The 19,434-nt window shown below is 51.0% G+C and overlaps 1 protein-coding gene and 1 pseudogene across 2 annotated transcripts; both read right to left on the minus strand.

Annotated features, from left to right (window-relative positions):
- Positions 1 to 207: 207 nt before the first annotated feature.
- Positions 208 to 11,722, minus strand: LOC149327030 (uncharacterized). Of its 2 annotated transcripts, XM_089562429.1 has the most exons (3): positions 11,604 to 11,713; positions 3,354 to 3,451; positions 208 to 1,575 (listed from the first exon to the last, which is right to left on the minus strand). In XM_089562429.1, the coding sequence occupies exon 3, from the start codon at positions 1,517 to 1,519 to the stop codon at positions 566 to 568; it is 954 nt and encodes a 317-aa protein (XP_089418555.1). In that variant the 5' UTR covers positions 1,520 to 1,575; positions 3,354 to 3,451; positions 11,604 to 11,713; the 3' UTR covers positions 208 to 565. The 2 variants fall into 2 exon arrangements, with proteins under 2 accessions (XP_089418555.1, XP_089418554.1); XM_089562428.1 differs by lacking the exon at positions 3,354 to 3,451 and having other exon boundaries at positions 11,604 to 11,722.
- LOC149327031 (uncharacterized) overlaps positions 4,373 to 19,434 on the minus strand; it is a 58,355-nt pseudogene continuing 43,293 nt past the window's right edge.

Genomic DNA, 19,434 nt, shown 5'->3' on the forward strand with positions numbered 1-19,434 from the left:
GGCGCACGCACTTTCGCACCTCTACCGTAAGTGCCCAGGTCGGACATCCCTAGGCTATGCTTGGCATTTCGACTACCAGACCATGTGGTGGCACCTGATAGCAGCATCGCAGTGTTTTGAGCGAGTTGGTTGCTCATAGTGGCTGGAAATTTTTCACACAACAATTATGGACAAGAAAAATGTCACAAACAGGCGCACAGACAAACAAATAGAAAAGTGTCCGATTTATTAGAAATATAATTTATCACCGCTGCGTTTCGAGTGGGTTCGTTGCTCATAGCGCTAAAAATTTCGCGCAGACAACAAACAATAATAAGAACGGAGAGACACACAGGCGCGAAGATAAGCACATGAAAAAGGCCCGATTCATTAACGATGTAGTACAGCATCGCTGCGTTTTGGCGGTGTTTGTCACTCATAGTGGCTGGAAATGTTGCACACAAAACAAACATGGGCAAGATAGGGGACACACACACAGGCGCAAGGATAGACACATGGAAAATGGCCCGATGCATTCGATATGTACTTGAGCAGCGGCTGGCCTGGAAGAGTTTGGGCGTTAAAGTCAAATGCCTGGGCTGGCATGCTGCACGCTAGGAATGGTAAATTGGGCATCTGTTGCGAGACTGTTCGCTTCAACAACGAAACAAGCTTCATCGTCACTGCTATCAATTGTTATCGGGGATGCATCATAAACCTGGGGCGTCCGCGGTTCCTCACTACAATTTCGAACGCCGAGTGCATCTTTTATATCACCAGTGCCGTTATTAGGCCGACCAGAAACTCCATACTCAGTGTCCTGGTGAGAGCGCTCATTTACCTCCTCTTGGCACTGGCTGTTGCCTGCACGGGTCACACCATTTCTGTCGCGTGAAGCCCCAGCTGAACGATCTGATATTTTCACAGAAACCAAATGGCTGCACCTCTCAGGATCACTCCTGAATTCCAAACAGTCTGGCCAAAACAGGGTTCGATCCTCCGAGTTGCGGAAATGAGAAACAACGCACCCGGGCTCCTGCAGGGTTTGCGGTGCGCTCGTTTCAAAGGAAATGCCATAAAAAGAACTGCTGTCACAGAATGAATTCTCTTCGGGGTTGTCTATAATCTGCTGCGGACAGCGCGCCGGAGATGTTGAGGGCGTCCTTCTTGCAGAAAATTCATCAAATATAGAAATAAATGTCTTGTCGCCGCTTTCTACTGCCGCCTCAGGCTCGTCGCTATTGCTAGACTGAGCATTTCCACTGGCCACTCCGAGCCCCTGCAAGCGTTGCGGTACGATGTCTTCAAATTCAAGGCCATAAAAATAACTTCTCTCACAGGATGCATCCTCTTCTGGGCTGTTTATATTTTGCGGCGGAGTCGGTGCAGCAGAAGGCGAGGTCTTCCGCCTTGCAGAATATCCATCTAGGCTAGCTAGTAATGTCTCGTGGTCGCTTTCTGCTGCCACCCCAGGGGCTTCGCTGTTGCAAGACTGAGCACTTCCACGGGCCACTCTCCGGTATTGTACAACACGGGTCATGTTTGAGGTTTCCGAGCTAGGCGTGTTCGGAGTCTTCAAGTGCTGTCGCTCTCCGCCTGTCGAAACGAAAGTAAACAAAAACAAGCAAGTTCTTGTTAGCACAAAAACTCTAAGGACACTAAATCTGCTTACGTGGAGGAATGCAAAATCATGTTTTTGGGAAAGGAAAGATTTTTGAGGAAAGGGTGCAGTAGCTCTAAAATTTCGACATCGCGATGGAGACCTTACCCGCGCCTTAAAGCATGCAACTGAAGGTACTTAAGTCCGCTCTGAACCCCTGTTGAAAGCTAGAATCCAACGTCACACCTCGACATGTCGGTGGACACCTAAACCGCACAGTAAGAAAAAAAATGTCTCGGAAAGCATGCAATTGATGGTGCTTAAATCATTCGACGGAACATCTGTCGCAAGCTAGCCTCCAGATTGATTAAAATATTGAACCTATATACAAAGAGAAACGCAAAGATACCACCCGGAATGCTGTATGACGAATGCTTCGTCAAACTTTCGGTGAATGTATTCGGGAATACTGCCACCCCATTGAGGTCAACCAGTGATGACATCACCTGGATTTCTTCTGCCGCTAGGTAGAATACAGCTGACATATCTTTTTCTCCTGAGGGATGCTGCCAAATTTGCATTCATGATCTTAGAGAACCAGCCTAACCCGCTCAGCCCCTTTCTTATCCTACTTAGTCAATTCTCATGGTCCGGATGTGCGGTCACTACCTGCCTTAAGTAGACGGACCGACGCTTTCTGCCGTCTCCAGGCCAACCGCCGTGCTCGGGAAGACTGGGATGGCAACTGCCACTCCATCCGGTCTGTCCGGCAGTGGGCAACAGCCTGGCGCTTTCTGCGGTCCCTGCTTCAGGTCGGCACCAACCGGAGCGCGGAGCGGCCATCGACTGAGGAGTGCATTATCGGGCACTGGCGGAGCAGCTGGCCGACCACTTCTCCAAGGCAGCCAAACCGGGCCGTAGCCTCTCGCTGCCCCCCTCCCCCCATACCCAGACAACACAATGCTGCCCTCCCGTGCCTCCACGCTCTGTATGTGCGACCACGCTGTGCAACGAACCGATCACCAACAACGAGCTCTACAGGACCCTCAACCGGTCCAAAAAGAAGAGCGCTCCTGTGGCAGACGGGCTCACGTTGCAGATGTTTCGGAACCTGGATGCCCCAGAAAAAAACATTCGCTGTGGCTTAGCTTGGTTAAGCCCGGTATTTGCGAAAGCAATATCCGTACCTATGCCATGGTGCAGCTGGTAGTTTAGCTGGTGGTGGTGCTTATGGTTAGACTTGTGGTGATGCATCGGTTATACAATCCAATCCTATCCAATCCAATCCATTCCAATACAAACCAATCCAATCCCATCCAATACAATCCACTCCAATCCAATCCACTTCAATCCAAGCCAATGCAATGTAATGCTATCCAAGGCAATTCAATCCAAACCAATCCAATCCAATGCAATTCAATGCAATCCCCCACAATCCAATCTACTCCAATCCAATGCAATCCAATCCAATCCAATTCAATACAATCCAATGCAATCCAATGTAATGTAATCCAAACCAATGCAATCCAATCCAATCCAATCCATTTCAATCAAATCTAATCTAATCCAATCCAATCCAATCCAATCTAATTCAATCTAATCCAATATCATGCAATCAAGGTGAAATGAAGGTCAATGGTGGTCACCGCCGCGGCACGATGGTGGTCACCGGCCGCGGCACGGCAAAAGCGTGAAAGTACAAGTAGTATTGCTTTCGCAATAAAAGCTCGCCTGCTGGTCGTGTTCAACGACATCTGGACAGGTGGCACCTTACCGACGTGTTGTATCACAGCCTCATGGCCCTCATGCTCAAGCCCAGATAGCCATCCAGGGAGCTCTCTTGCTACGGACCATCTCGCTGACCTCCGCCGCCTGTAAGACAACAGAGTGGGTGGCCCTCTAGCGGCTGACCTGGATCGCAGAGGTCGCCAGTTTCCTCCCCGAGAACCAGACAGGGTTTTGGAGGCATCAATGCACAGCATACTCTATCGCGGATGTGAAGGCCTCCCGCTCGGAGACGAAGCATCATGGAGACGTCCTCTTGGACGCCCAGTCGGCATTCGATTGTCTGCTTTACAGCATCATCGACACGGAACTGGACGAGCCGGGGGTGACGGGAAACCTACGACGCTTCATTACCTCCTTTTTATTCGATGCTTTTTTGCAGGTACGGGTAGGGGCCACCATAGCACTTTCCACCTCATCACCTCCGGGGTACCTCAAGGGATCGGTCCTCAGCCCCTTGCTGTTCAACCTGGTCATGGCAGGCCTCCCCATCTCCATCCAGCAAGGTAACTGCCACAAGGTTCTCTGCTCTGTATGCGCGGACGATGTGGTTCTCTGGGTTCGAGAACGGAGGAGGAAGATCACCTCAGCTAGACAGCTGCTCCAGCGTGCTCTCAGTGGGATGCAGAAGTTCCTGGTGACCAAGGGGCTGTCAATCTCAGCCACCAAGTGCAAGGCCCTGTTCGTCAATCTGAGGGGAGCACGAGCCACGGCTCAGATTGCTACAGTCAACATCAATTGGACTGACCTCCCTTGGAAATCCTAGGGGAAGTTCCTCGGCCTCACTACCGACCATTGGCTCACCTGGATCCCTGCTGGCAAGGCCCTCCTGGCCAACTGGATTGTGTTGACCGAGCAGCGCAACGCCTCCTCGCCCGATACAACGGCTGCACCCCACCTGGGCCATCCGACTGTTTCAGGCAACGCCCACATCAGCCATCCAGCATGTATTGCCTCTTGTCCCCCTCCGGCCTACCCGCCCTAATCACGTGACTCTCCCGCAGTAGATCAATTCATCGCCCACAGTGATCGCAGGCACTGGCCATCCTGGCAGATGCGGGCGTCCATGCGCTGTGCTCCCTGCTGCTCCAAAGAGGCCTGATGCACATGGACCCGCTCTCCCACGTTCCAGACGGTGGGGCCCTCCGTTAGCGTCTGCAAAGCAACCCCAACTCCAGGATGGGGAAGCTGTCTACATCCCATGTGGAGACACTTGGCACTCCCTCGGGGCGCCCGATCCTCCCTTCCCTGCTGAATATCCTGGGCCTTGATGGAGTGACCAAACGCCGCTCGCCTCCTACCGCACTCCGCTATAGCACCGCAATCTTCCCGAATGAGTGCAAATGTTCAACCCTCTTCTAAACCGACAGCTCGGTTCACCGCTGTGCACGGGGCAGTGACTCTGACGGTGCCCCACTCGGAGCAGACCCGGACATGCAGGCTCTCCTTCTCGGGCAGCTCCACAGAAGGTTATAGACCTTCCTGGCCCCGTTATTGACCTGTGTGATTCTCGACGAGCCCTCGAGCTCCTGAGCAAGCCCAACATCTCCCAGACCTCGACCCGCGTCCTTCGTTCCCAGCTTCACGCCCTTGATGTCGCCAGACGTCTCTCCACTGGCTACCTGCCCATGCCGGCTATCAAGGCTACAAGGATGCCGACACTTTTGTGCAGAGCAGCCCACAGCAACAGGCTGTCTGTGACTACGAAATAACCGCCACGACTTTACCCGTCCGCTACTCGAGCAGGTGGTTAAGCCACCCCGACAGGTGCATCGCTGCATACCGGCCCTTCCACCGACTTTCCGACAAGATCCCTCGCCGGGAACGAGCCCTTCTGCTGCGACTCTGCATCGGCTGCTCCTGGACGCCAAAGAGCAAGTTCGTCTTGGGCCTGACACCCTCCCCTGCTTGCGCATCGTGCGGTGATGCAGGCACTTTGGGACACTTCCTGTGTGCATGCCCAACATTTGATCTGCACCGTCGCCGTCTCTAGCAGGTTACCGGGCTTTCGGACTGTCAGCCGACACGGAGGACCAGCTCCTGTTCCCGGCTCGAACCCACCTCCCCGTCCACCTCGTCCTATTGGTATACCTCGAGGAGACCGGCATCAACGCCCAGCTCTAGGCCTACGCCCCCCCCCCCCCCTCCCCGCCTGGATCTGTGCCCCCCTAGACCTGCGGCCCCCTAGAGCTGTGAATCCTAGGACCTGGACCATGACAGCAGCAAGCAGCAACGAAGTCGACGCTGGCTGCACCCCCCTCTCAACAACCCCTCCACATCTCCTTTCCCCCTCCCCTAGATGACAAGAGGGATCCTACAACCGAGGGTAGCATAACCCGCGTCCAGTATACTCTCCCAAGAATACCCCTAAATAACCGCCACCACCACAACGTCGGACTTCAAGCAGTGCAGAAAGTTGGGCGAGTTGGTAATACATTTTAAACTTAGCAAAGTGCAATTTAAAGACACGGATATAAAAGAAGAAGCACAGAGGACAAACGCTTGTGTCCTGTGTGCTTCTTCTATCTCCCTGTCTTTTATTTGCGCTTTTCTAAGTTTAACACAATGTCGGGCAGCCACGAATGTGGCATGTGACGCCGGATCTGGAATTCCGAGTAGGTGTTGTATCGGTCTGTCCTTTCGGTGTCTCGACTCCCTCTCCCTGGTCGCCACGCTAGCTCTTTACTCTTCCTCTCACAACGCTCCTCTCTTTCCCGATCAGCTGACCGTACTCTTCCTCTCCTTCCCTGCTCCTCTCCGACTACTCCGCCCAGATATTGCCATTTTCTCTTCCTCTTCCTCCACCCCAAATCACCGCTTCTCTCCACATCTCAGTTGTGAGGCTTAAGCAGGAGTGCGCCAACGCCAAACATTTTTAGAGCGCAGCTCTTTGGCGTCCGTTCCTGGGTTTCGCGTCGTCGTCGTCGTCGGCGTCGGCCTCGTAACCAGCTCCGCCCCCAATGTCATGCTTTTCAATTGGTCGAAATGCTCGTGACGTCACAGTGCGCGAATTTCAAATGGGGCCAATTGTACTTTGGCTAGTAACCATGCAACCAATCAAAGGGATCGTATAGTGATGCTGCAACTAAGTTGGACTGAGTTTAGTTAATTGCTTAATTAATCAATTAGCCTAATTAATATAGAGGAGAATGAAGAGGTCAGAAGAAAAGAAAAGAAAGACGCGCGCCGCAGCGACAACAGCGTCCGCGGAAGGAGACGCTGCTGAAAAAAAAAACAGATAAGTACGAAGCCGCGTTCCCACCACCACCACGCACTTGACCACTCAGTAAGTGTTGTTGTTGTTGTTGTAACTGAGAGAAGGATGAAAAAAATTACCGACGATTACGTTACTTCCTAATGCGAAATTTGAGCGCAGCAAATAAGCTGTTTCACCTTTTCGATAGATTGAGGCAAAGAAATCGAGCAACACATGTATGCGCTATCACAGAGTTTTTTTTTTATTTTTCACACGTATTCCTTTAACAAAGATTCCACTAACAGTTCTTGACAGTCATGAAGGAAGCTTTGTGGTCGGAGAAATAGACTGATATATGTTCGACTTGGTACACCAATGCTTGATTCTCAAAGACGAGATCTATACAAGTGCCTCGCGAGGTTGTCACAGCCGTGGGACGCGTTACGAGCGAGAGGAACGGGATGTTCTCCCGCATAAGTGTTAGGAAATTGCTGTTTGTCTTTATGTCAACATTAAAGTCCCCCGCTACTAACATCGGTGTGGATCGATGGACGGTTAATGCGAGTTGCAGGAAGTGCACGACGTCTTTCGTGAGTGCGGTAGGGGCGAAGTAGGCAGCTACTACCAGCAAGCCGTTGGGCAACTTTGCGGCGCACAGTTCGCCAAGTTCATGTGACGTGCCAAACATTTCGACTGGTATTGCAGAGAGACCTGTGCGCAAGTAGATAGCGACTCCCGCCGCTCTGTTGTGGTCTCTGCGAGCACCACAGCAGTATAGGAAATCTATGATTTCGAGAGGCTCTTCGGGATCCATCCAGGTTTCAGCAAAGCAAAGTACAGAGGAATGGCGCAGAATGTGATCGTGGTGTACGTCCTTGGCATGTGCGGCAAGGGAGCGTACGTTAAGAATGTGGTTGTGAATGATGAATCAAGTGCTGCCAACGAATGACGCGTCCATTGGCTGTCTGCGTGTGTTACTGATGTGTGGTTAACATGTTAAGCTTCGCCTGTAAGAGTGGAACGCGACAGCGTCTTGCAACGCTGCCAGGGAGTCCACAGAACGCCATCGCCAATTCGGCTGTACGCCTTGCTGGACGGTAAATTTATTTTTTGAGGAAAGGAAATGTATCTCTCTCGCATATCTGGGTGGACACCTGCACATCGCCGTAAGGGAAAGGGGGAAGATGGGAGTGAACGAAGACGCCGTATTAGCTAGACGCGCCTTTATTCATTCCAAACCATTCAGCTGGCATTACGGAGTGGCTAGCGTGCTCGTATCGCACTCCGGAGACCCTGGTTCGATTCCCCAACTCGACCAATTTCGTTCTCGGTTTTATTGATTTATGCGGTCTAACTAGAAAGGTTAATTAGGCTATTTCATATTTATATTATTGTATTTCTATCCATCGTGTTCTGTCATTAACCTGTCAATTGTTGGAACTGTCTAGGATGTTCGACACAACGTATATGAAACGAGCAACGTCTTACTGAGTGGGGAAGTGCTGGTGGTGGAGGGAACGCGGCTTCGTACTTATCTGTTTTTTCCCAGCAGCGTCTCCTTCCGCGGACGCTGTTGTCGCTCCGGCGCGCGTCTTTCTTTTCTTTTCTTCTGACATCTTCATTCTCCTCTATATTAATTAGGCTAATTGATTAATTAAGCAATTAACTAAACTCAGTCCAACTTAGTTGCAGCATCACTATACGATCCCTTTGATTGGTTGCATGGTTACTAGCCAAAGTACAATTGGCCCCATTTGAAATTCGCGCACTGTGACGTCACGAGCATTTCGACCAATTGAAAAGCGTGACATTGGGGGCGGAGCTGGTTACGAGGCCGACGCCGACGCCGACGCCGACGCGAAACCCAGGAACGGACGCCAAAGAGCTGCGCTCTAAAAGAAATTGCACGGGCCTGCTACTGGCTCTAGCCAAGCCACCACCGCTGCCAACGTGCAGATAGAGGAGAGGTAAGAGATCAGAGGAAAGAGAAAAGGCAAGAAAAGACGCGCGTCGCAGCAACAACTGCGTCCGCCGGAGCGGACGCTCCTGAAAAATTCAGGGGGCACTTTGACTGTCTAAAGTGGGTAGAGGCGGAAGCGTTCTCCGCACCACCTTCGCTGTTTCTGTGGCACTGGTGGCGTCACATATTTGAGTACTAATTACTAAGTGATGACAAACCACTAATTAATGGTTAATTACTGATTAATGCCTGAATACTAATTAACTACTAATTAATGACGCTTAAGCTTCGCCTCTAGGAGTGGAACGCGACAGCGCGTTGTAGCGCTGCCAGGGAGTCCACGGAACGCCACCACCCGTTCGGCGCGATGCCTTGCCCTTTGAACGCAACGCTTTTTGAGGAAAGGAAAGGGCGCAGTAATTCTCTGTCATCTCGGTGGACACCTGAACCGCACCGTAGAGAAAGGGAGGAAGTGGGAGTGAAAGAAGATAAAGAGGAGCCGTAATGAAGAAAATGAAAATTGTATTTGAGGAAAGGAAATTACGCAGTAACTGTCTCACATATCTCGGTGGACACCCGTCAAAATCCAGGGGGGCACTTTTTTGACCTAAAGTGTGGTCACTGATGTGTGGTTAAGATGTTAAGCTTCGCCCCTAAGAGTGGAACGCGACAGCGTCTTGCAACGCTGCCAAGGAGTCCATAGAACGCCATCGCCCATTCTGTTGTACGCCTCACTCGTCGGTAAATTGGTTTTTGAGGAAAGGAAATGTATCTGCCTCTCATATCTCGGTGGACATCTAAACCTCGCCGGAAGGGAAGGGAGGAGGATGGCAGTATGTGAAGACAACGTATTCACTAGACGCGCCTTTGTTCATTCCAAACCATCGAGCTGGCATGGCGGAGTGGATAGCGTGCTCGTCTCTCACGCCGAAGACCGGGGTTCGAATCCTGAGCTCGACCAATTTCTTAATCGCTTTTATTTATTTATATGGCCTGACTAGTAAAGCTAATTAGGCTAATTGGGTAATTAAGCAATTAACTAAGCTCAGACCAACTTACTTAAAGCATCACTATACGATCCCTTCAATTGGTTGTATGGTTACTAGCCAAAGTGCAATTGGCCCGTTTGAAATTCGCGCACTGTGACGTCACGACCGTTTCCACCAATTGAAAAGCGTGACATTTTCTGTCGACAACTGCTGCTTACAACGATGAGACATTAAAGGCTTCCGCCTTAAAAAGTCAGATAAGCGGCCGAAGCCGCGCTCGCCAAAGCGAGATCAGATCCACTCAGTAAGACGTTGCTCGTTTGACGTTGCTCGTTTCATATACGTTGTGTCGAACATCCTAGACAGTTCCAACAATTGACAGGTTAATGACAGAACACGATGGATAGAAATGCAATAATGTAAATATGAAATAGCCTAATTAACCTTTCTAGTTACACCGCATAAATCTATACAACCGAGAACGAAATTGGTCGAGTTGGGGAATCGAACCAGGGTCTCCGGAGTGCGATACGAGCACGCTAGCCACTCCGTAATGCCAGCTGAATGGTTTGGAATGAACAAAGGCGCGTCTAGCTAATACGGCGTCTTCGTCCACTCCCATCTTCACCCTTCCCCTTACGGCGAGGTGCAGGTGTCCACCCAGATATGCGAGAGAGATACATTTCCTTTCCTCAAAAAATAAATTTACCGTCCAGCAAGGCGTACAGCCGAATTGGCGATGGCGTTCTGTGGACCCCCTGGCAGCGTTGCAAGACGCTGTCGCGTTCCACTCTTACAGGCGAAGCTTAACATGTTAACCACACATCAGTAACACACGCAGACAGCCAATGGACGCGTCATTCGCTGGCAGCACTTGATTCATCATTCACAACCACATTCTTAACGTACGCTCCCTTGCCGCACATGCCAAGGACGTACACCACGATCACATTCTGCGCCATTCCTCTGTACTTTGCTTTGCTGAAACCTGGATGGATCCCGAAGAGCCTCTCGAAATCATAGATTTCCTATACTCCTGTGGTGCTCGCAGAGACCACAACAGAGCGGCGGGAGTCGCTATCTACTTGCGCACAGGTCTCTCTGCAATACCAGTCGAAATGTTTGGCACGTCACATGAACTTGGCGAACTGTGCGCCGCAAAGTTGCCCAACGGCTTGCTGGTAGTAGCTGCCTACTTCGCCCCTACCGCACTCACGAAAGACGTCGTGCACTTCCTGCAACTCGCATTAACCGTCCATCCATCCACACCGATGTTAGTAGTGGGGGACTTTAATGTTGACATAAAGACAAACAGCAATTTTCTAACATTTATGCGGGACAAGATCCCGTTCCTCTCGCTCGTAACGCGTCCCACGGCTGTGACAACCTCGCGAGGCACTTGTATAGATCTCGTTTTTGAGAATCAAGCATTGGTGTACCAAGTCGAACATATATCAGTCTATTTCTCCGACCACAAAGCTTCATTCATGACTGTCAAGAACTGTTAGTGGAATCTTTATTAAAGGAATACGTGTGAAAAATAGAAAAAAACTCTGTGATAGCGCATACATGTGTTGCTCGATTTCTTTGCCTCAATCTATCGAAAAGGTGAAACAGCTTTTTGCTGCGCTCAAATTTCGCATTAGGAAGTAACGTAATCGTCGGTAACTTTTTTCAGCCAGCGTCCGCTTCGGCGGACGCGGTTTTTGCTGCGACGCGCGTCTTTTCTTTTCTTTTCCTCTTTCCTCTGATGTTTTAACTCTCTCCTCTATCTGCACGTGGCAGCGGCGTTGGCTCGGCTGGAGCCGGTTGGAATGCCCGTGCACTTTCCTTTTCATCCTTCTCTCAGTCGCAAAAACAGCAACATCTGTCCGAAATTGCGGCAGTCGGCTTGCTGTGTGCCTCCTACGGCTGCTTTATGTAAACAACGCTAACTGGGCAGGCATACTACGGCAAAGAACTTCAACAAACGTGTGGCTTTTGCTATGTTCCCTAGGGAATGCTATTACGGAAATGAATGAATCTGGAAGCTCCTCTAGCTCTCGTTCTCAAACATTTATACTCGGAATGGCGATAAAGAGTTGGTTTACTCACCAAAACGGGCGCAGGCGTACTAATTCTCGCGTCTTCGTATCTCTTCGGTGGCTCCCGGGAGCTCCACGACGACTGCCTTTCAGTGAACGTTCGCAGAGTCACGTTGATGATGATGATGATAATGATGTCCTCGGGCTGAATGGCACATACCCACGGCGGGGGATTGGCCAGGGTGCATAGCCAATCCCCCGCCGTGGGTATGTGCCATTCAGCCCGAGGACATCATCATCATCACGTTCAAATCGCCAAGGTCATCATCTTCTTCCTTCAGTGAGTGGACTTGTTCCAACTAGTGGACTCGTCTTCAAAAGCGTGGCGGATACACAATAAGAACAAAGAAGCGATCGAAAAACGGGTAAAAAGTCCTAAACGAATTTTTGGTGGGGTTGGGCTCACCAAATACTACCAAGACTCAATAAGTCACTTTCTAGGTGACGCTGCACCGTGGCGCCACCAGTGTTGGTTAGTTCGGCGGCGTTGGTTGGGCCGCCCGTTTTAAAATGCCCATTTCACGTCTGTCTGCTTCTCTGTCATTGGTCACTCAGAAATACTCGCGGATTTCAAAAGTCTGTAGAAAGTGACCCCGCCATCGGGTAGTTGACGACCAGAACCCACCATTGGCTGGCATTGGCTGCGATATGCAGCCACTGGTGAGCAACATCGCCGTTAGCTGTGAGAGCTGTGTCCCCAGCAGGCGAGCGGACCTGCCCGCTGGCATGACTGCGATGTGCAGCCAACGCTGAGGTCCGGTCGCTTCTACCCAGTGGCCGGGTAGCTTTCCACGGACGCTTGAAAGCCGCTGTTATATAGTTACCAATAACGGAGGACCAGACTGACGTGAAATGGTCGTCTTAAGATGGTCAGCTTCTGGAATACGCCCCAGGTGCATCCTTTGCGTACACGTTCAACCTGAATCCCCTCACACTTCGTAAAGTAATGCCAGCCTTTGAATAATTGCGCCCCGCACACACCTTTCTGTCTACTCTCACCCACGCTGGGTGCGGCCGTCAGGCGCCTAAACGTGCACCTCGCCAGGCATGCGTTGCACGCTATTTTTGGTGCATAAATAGACGTTTCTGCATCAAAATGAGAGGGGGAAGCGGAGGAAGGGAGGCGATGTGTCACTACTTTGCCAAATTATAGGGGCATTTTTTCAACCCATCGTTGAGCGGTGGCGTCGGTGTATATGCTGTACCAGGCGAGCCACCTATTTTTAGACAAAGGTTAAAAATATCTCTAGGCAAGATAGGTGAAGAAAATACAACCAATTTTATCTTGCTACTAAAGTGTTCTTGAACTTCATTCAACCGAATAATCGTAAGTTTTCAGCTGCAGTGTTCCCGGCGAGAATTCTGGTGCTAAAACATAGAGCGTCCGAAAAACGGACCTCTAATTCTTCACTTTGTGTATGTTATACGATTAAAAGCCTTATTTATTTTTCGTGCTGTGTGCTCTAGGTGAGTTTTGCTTGCGTTAAAAAAAGTACGTGAACACCCGCGAACATGCGTTCGCGTGTCACGACAGCAGCGCTCTCAAACGCAGAATTCCTGAACGTGGCCCCGTTCGAAGATGCCGCGAATGTGACTGGGCAAAAACAATGAAGTGAGCGCTGGCGGCAATGTTGAAAGTCACCTGTGACTTGGCGGCGTTCAGTGCGGAAAAAAATTGGCGGGGGCTTAGCTTTGGTTAAGCCTGGTAGGTTGCGAAAGCGCGCAGCGCCTCCAACTGAAGGAACGCAGAGCGCCGCGTCTACAGGTCACGCGTGGCTACCGGCTTTTTGAGGAAAGGAAATGGCGCAGTAATTTTCTGTCATCTCGGTGGACACCCTAACCGAACCGTAAAGGAAGGGAGGAACGCACCACCCGTTCGGCGGGATGCCTTGTTGTTGCGACTGAAAGAAAAAATTACCGACGATTACGTTACTTCCTAATGCGAAATTTGAGTGCAGCAAATAAGCTGTTTCAACTTTTCGATAGATTGAGGCAAAGAAATCGAGCAACACATGTATGCGCTATCACAGAATTTTTTTTTTAGCAGACGGAGGACTTCCATCGGTCGTCTCGCTCATGGCTCAGAAAGAACTGGCAGATAATTTAGCAGTGGCGAACGGCAGCGGCAATTTCGGCTCGGACGGTGCACATATACAGATCCGCCGCCACCGATCTGGCTCTCTGATTGCCACCGCACAGGGCGAACGGCAGCGGCAATTTCGGCTCGGGCGGTGCACACAGATCCGCCGCCACCGATCTGGCTCTCTGATTGCCACCGCACAGGGGTTGCATTGGAGGAGGAGCGAAGAAGGGAATTAAGTTCGAGCCGGCGCTTTGACAACCGGAGACTAGCAGGAAGAGGGGGGAGGGGGGCGGCGTGTACACCCAGCGGCAAACGATGGGGGCAGAAGCGCGCGCAGCAAGCGGACAACACGATAAAGGGAGGAGGGAAGCGATAGCAGCGACTGACTGATGCCGCTGACGCCGATAGTGAGTCAACCCCAGCTGCGGATGAAAGGGGGGCGGAGCTGGTTACGAGGCCGACGCCGACGACGACGCGAAACCCAGGAACGGACGCCAAAGAGCTGCGCTCTAAAAAACTTGTAGAACGCCGCCGGGCTCTGCGGCATAGGCGCGTTGCTTAGGCAACCGCTCTTGCCTTTTTCTTTCTTCATCTGCCTCCTCGGCACGGCGCCGGCGTCTGCGCACAGCACGTCGCTCCAGCGACGCCTTGTGAAACTCCTCAGACGTGACTAAGCGGAGCGCGCCTGCGGCGCCCAATGTATCCTCTCCTAGCGAGCGCCCTCACGCGGCGGGCCGAGGAGGCCGTCACGTGGTAGCCGCCGCGCCGAGCGAAGGAACGACTACGGCCGAAGAGACGAATTGGGGCACCTGCTCTCCTCTGGTCGTGAGGTCACACAGTCACGTGGTCGTGCCACGTGACAGCGAAGGAACGACCTCCGCCGACGGGAGAAAAGTACTAGCAATATTGCTTTCGCAATAAAACAACAGGAGTGCTAGTTCCCAGTTCCAGTCAGCAGGTAGCGTTCAGGGTCTGACTTCTCACATATGGCGTCTTTTAATTGCGACGAAAGGCCTTCAGTATGAAACTGGCGCTTTTTCTCCGGCCCGGTAGACGGAACGCCCGACCAAATGCCTAAATTTATTCAAAGCGCAGCTTCCAACTAGATTTCGAAGAAAAGGGATCGCCTTTCCTAGTTTCCAGCCGGAAGGAATGCCAGCCTGTTTGACAGTATAGTTTACCTGGTCTAATAAGGAGGCAGGAGGTTCCTCAAATAGAATCTTGCGCACTTTCGAAGGGATGCCATCGGGGCCGGGGAAGCAGACGCAACGTCAGTACAGCTTTACTAAGCACGGATAGATTAACGAGAGAGTCGTTATTGATTGGCGTCACTGGAGCGAACACCATTGCTCTCAGTTGCAGTAGAGCCGCGAAGTGCTTTTGCAATACATTGACAATTGATTAAACCCTCTTGATAGCTTCCCTTTGTGTCAAAACTAATGAGAGTAAATTTCGACAGGCCGTGAGCTTTCTCCCAAGGCCTTACAAAACCGAATAGCACACGTCGGTTTCCCGAATTTTAAAGGTAATCGGGATGATTATATCACATTTATCTTTCTCACCGGAAATTGCGCGTTTAAAGTGGCTGCGATGAGCTGATAGTAATTCTAGTTTTTTGGCATTGCTTGTGGAGAAGCTTGAAAACAACTAGAATTATTCCTTTTCGATGGCCGCTACACACAGGGCGACTTTTACGGCATTCCTCTATAGCCAGGGATATGCAAGATGGTTGGTGCTGCTCGGAGATATTTGGAAATGACGCAAGGGCACAGCGGAAAGTCTTCTGAAATCGGTCTTAAATCACATGTGACCGCAACTAAGAAGTCCTAAGAATGAAACCACAGTGTATCAAATACTTCAAGCTCTATGTTTACTACAAGTGCCGCAATTAACAGTCCACCAATTCCAGGACAGGCTATTAGATGTGACACAGATTGAGTCTCACAATTGTTAGGGACAAGTCCCGAGACCTGTTGTTTGTGTTTCGCCATGCACAGGGAGCACAAAACAGACACAAAACTATGAACTGCAAAGGCATTTAGTATTCGCTTCAGTGTATCACTGCCCTCTTCTCAGCCGCAAGTTTTGCACTTAGATTGTGCTAGCTGAACTTAAAAATGAAGCATCAGAAGGCCGTCCAGGCGTCGCTATGTAAGGCCCCAGCCCGCCTAGTGTCCGCGGTTTGAAGAACGAGTCTATTAAAACCCAGTGCAGGGCGAGACACCACGGAAACGCGTATTTTACGGCCCTGTATGACCTCAGGGGCGGAGCTGTCCGAGTTTTGGTTTAGGACGGAGCTTCCCGCCTGCATAACAGGTTTTTCTTGAAACTCCGCACAACTTCTTTTTATTCCTTTCAAAAACTGCTGAATTTGGATTGTTTTGATGGATCTCATTGGAGGTCCAGTCACTTCTGGCTGTCCGTGTCTTTATTTCAGGGCCACTATGCTCCGTTTCATACATCAGGTGCAACGCTGTCAAAGCTAGCGCTCTTTTTTGCGCAGCCTGCATCCGTGACAGAAAATAGTGCGTTGCCTGTGGTGAGCGAAAAATAACAAATGCATTGCCGACAGGCTTCGTGGATAATACATTTGTCATCAGCGTGACAAAAAACGATGTTATTGCGAGCGAATCAGTCGAGATCTGTGATTTTGTATTTTGCGTTTGTCGTCTTTTTCCATTTCACGTTTTCGCTGTCCCCGCTGGCCGCCGTGTTTACTCTTTCCGTCCGCCTCCCTTTCACTTTTGAGAAAATGGCGTCCAGCTGAGCGGCCGCGGCGAGCTCTCCTGTACGCATTTTCCCGAAGTTTCGTGCACGCCAAGCAAGTAATTGCGAATGTGTTCGGCCGCACCAAGATCCGTTTTCTGGAGAAGTCTGTTCGGGAAGTACTGTGTGCTCTGAGCGAGGACAACGGAGTATCTCCCCGTAGCGTTGCCAAAATCAAGCCGGAGCGTCTGTGCGGGCTTGTGGCGTCTCCGAATAAAAGATCTCGCTACGTGAAGATTTCAAGCTCACGAATAGTTAAGAATGACAGCTTCACAGTCCATGCCATCCGTCTGAAAGTGCACAGTATGTACGCGAAGAGGGAAGTCCCAACACTGGGCAGTGTGCTAAAGGCTGGCATTGAGGACGACGACCTGCCGAACTTCAAGAAAACAACGTTTTGGAGGTTGATGAAGGACATCGGATTCACATTTCATAAAAGAAAACGGAATCTTGCACAGATAGAGCGAAGTGACATCATTGCCTGGCGTCGCAGATACCTGCGGGCGATCAAGGAATTCCGAGGACAGGGCAAGTACATGTCGTTCCGTGCTTATTTTCTTACGCAGCACGTTTACACTGGCTTCAAATAGAGCTTGATGTTAGCTTTGCAACCTCGTAGTCGGAACAGTGAGTGTTGCTTCAGGATAACACGTTTAGAAGAAATCGCCCTAACCACGTTGCTCTTGCCGACCTTTTGCGTAGTGGTGATGTTTCACGACCAGTTTTGCGCTACGTTTCGGTGGGGCACGTGTCTGCATGGGTCAGATTAAATCGCTAAATCCCAATTGGTGCGCCAAGCAAAACCAGCAAAACTGCCAAAAATGCAGCACTGCAATGGGTAGTGCCATCTCGTCGTCGCCGTAGGAACGAATGGACATCCACTGTACACTGCCAGTTGCTCCGGTGGTGCGAGTTACTGGCGCTACTGCTGCGAACGTTGTCAATTTTTGTTCGCAGTCGTCGCGAGGGAAGAGATTTCAAACGTTGCCGAATTAGTCAAGTGCCCCATGCAAACATACAGTGAATATAAACTGGCTACCAAATGCCGCATGGGCGTGAAATATAAGCCCGAACAAGGGAGCAATCAAGCTGAGATAATTCTTTTTCTCGAGTGTCCTTGAGCGGCTGTTTGTGAGACAGGGGTTAGCAGTGCGTTTGTTGCAGTGCATTGCCTACTTACATGCTGCAACGTGTTTGTTTACTTACAAGCATTGACTCGTGTACTCGGTTGTTTTGCATTTACAGGTGCATCGTCTACCTAGATGAAACCTGGGTCAACGCAGGGCACACAAAAGAATACGTCTGGCAGGACAAGACTGTAAAGTCATCTCAGGATGCCTTCCTGAAAGGTTTAACAACAAGTTTGGCTGCGCCTTCGAACAAATGGGCCCGTTTGATTCTTTTACATGGTGGGAGCCAACAGGATTCGTTGAAGACACTGCTGACTTCTTCAGAGCAAAAAAGGAAAACCACGCTGACTACCACTCTGAGATGGATGGCAACTACTTTGAGAAGTGGTTCACCGACAAGTTTTTGCCAAACATTCTGGCCAATAGCATTGTCGTCATGGGCAATGTTACATATTGTAGCGTGCAACGCCAAAAAGAACACCCGCGCAGAGACGAAAAACCTGCGGCGGTCACCCAGTGGTTCGAGCGCGCGCGAGAGAGCCAACTAACTTCTTCCTCTTCTAGCGCATGCACTACTTCTGTCTCTTCTTCGAATACATGTATCACTGCCCCCCTCTTCTGCAGCATCGACACGATGCGGCTAGGAGAGAAAAGTCAGCGAAAGGGTAGAACACAGCTGCAGTGGACCGCAGTTCAGTCAGGTAGCCGGTCGTGGTAAGGCTTCATGCGAACAACGTGTACGACTTCAGTTCGGTGCGACCGGCGCGATGAACAAGCTGTCGGGGCGGGAGCAACTGCATAAGTCACATCACTGATGCGGCGCACTACTTCGTAAGGGCCGAAGTATCGGCGCAGCAGCTTTTCAGAGAGCCCGCGGCGACGAACAGGTATCCAAATCCACACAAGGTCGCCGGAAGCATAACTGACGAAACGGCGTCCACAGTTGTACTTAGTGGCGGCAGCCTCCTGTTGACGGTGGATGCGCAGGCGGGCCAGTTGACGCGCTTCCTCAGCACGCTGAACGAAGGTATCTACGTCGATGTCACGTCAGAGTCGCAGTAAGGGTCGACGGGCAACATAGCATCCAACGGAGTGGTCACCTGGCGACCGAAGACAAGCTGAAAGGGGTTGTTTCCTGCAGGGCGGTGTTGTACGCAAACGTTACGTACGGCAGAATGGCGTCCCAAGTTCGATGCTCGACGTCAACGTACATTGATAGCATGTCGGCTAGTGTGCGGTTGAGTCGCTCTACCAACCCGTTTGTCTGCGGGTGATACGCCGTAGCACGTCGGTGGCTCGTGTGCGTCAGAGTCATCACGGACTGGGTTAAGCGGGCCGTGAAAGCAGTTCCCCGGTCAGTAACAACAACGGCGGGTGCTCCATGACGCAAGACAATGTTGTGGACGAAGAACTGCGCCAATTCAGCAGCAGTGCCTTTGGCAAGAGACGTGGTCTCAGCGTACCGTGTGAGGTAGTCAGTCGCAACGACTATCCAACGCTTTCCAGACGAAGACTTCGGAAATGGGCCAAGGAGGTCCATGCCCACTTGATGGAAAGGGGTCTTCGGTGGATCGACGGGGTGAAGAAATCCAGCCGGTTTCAATGGAGGAGTCTTCCGACGTTGGCATTCACGGCATGTTTTGACGTAGGCCCGCACCGATGGGAGTAACCTGGGCCAATAATACTTTTGTCTAATCCGCGCGAGTGTACGGCTGACTCCAAGGTGGCCGGCGGATGGTGCATCATGACAGGCACTCAAGATCTCAGACCGCAGCTGTGATGGTACGACAAGTAGGAACACTTCTTCGCTGTCGGCAAAGTTGCGCTTGTAGAGAACACCAGACCGTAAAGTGAAGGTGTGA

The sequence above is a fragment of the Amblyomma mixtum genome, chromosome 10 (genome assembly GCF_055824585.1).
Source record: "Amblyomma mixtum isolate Tamu chromosome 10, ASM5582458v1, whole genome shotgun sequence".
Lineage (NCBI taxonomy): Eukaryota > Metazoa > Arthropoda > Arachnida > Ixodida > Ixodidae > Amblyomma > Amblyomma mixtum.

What these genes read in the sequence shown, in the direction of transcription:
- LOC149327030 (XM_089562428.1), bottom strand. Translation starts at nt 1,519, where the DNA reads ATGACCCGTGTTGTACAATACCGGAGAGTGGCCCGTGGAAGTGCTCAG.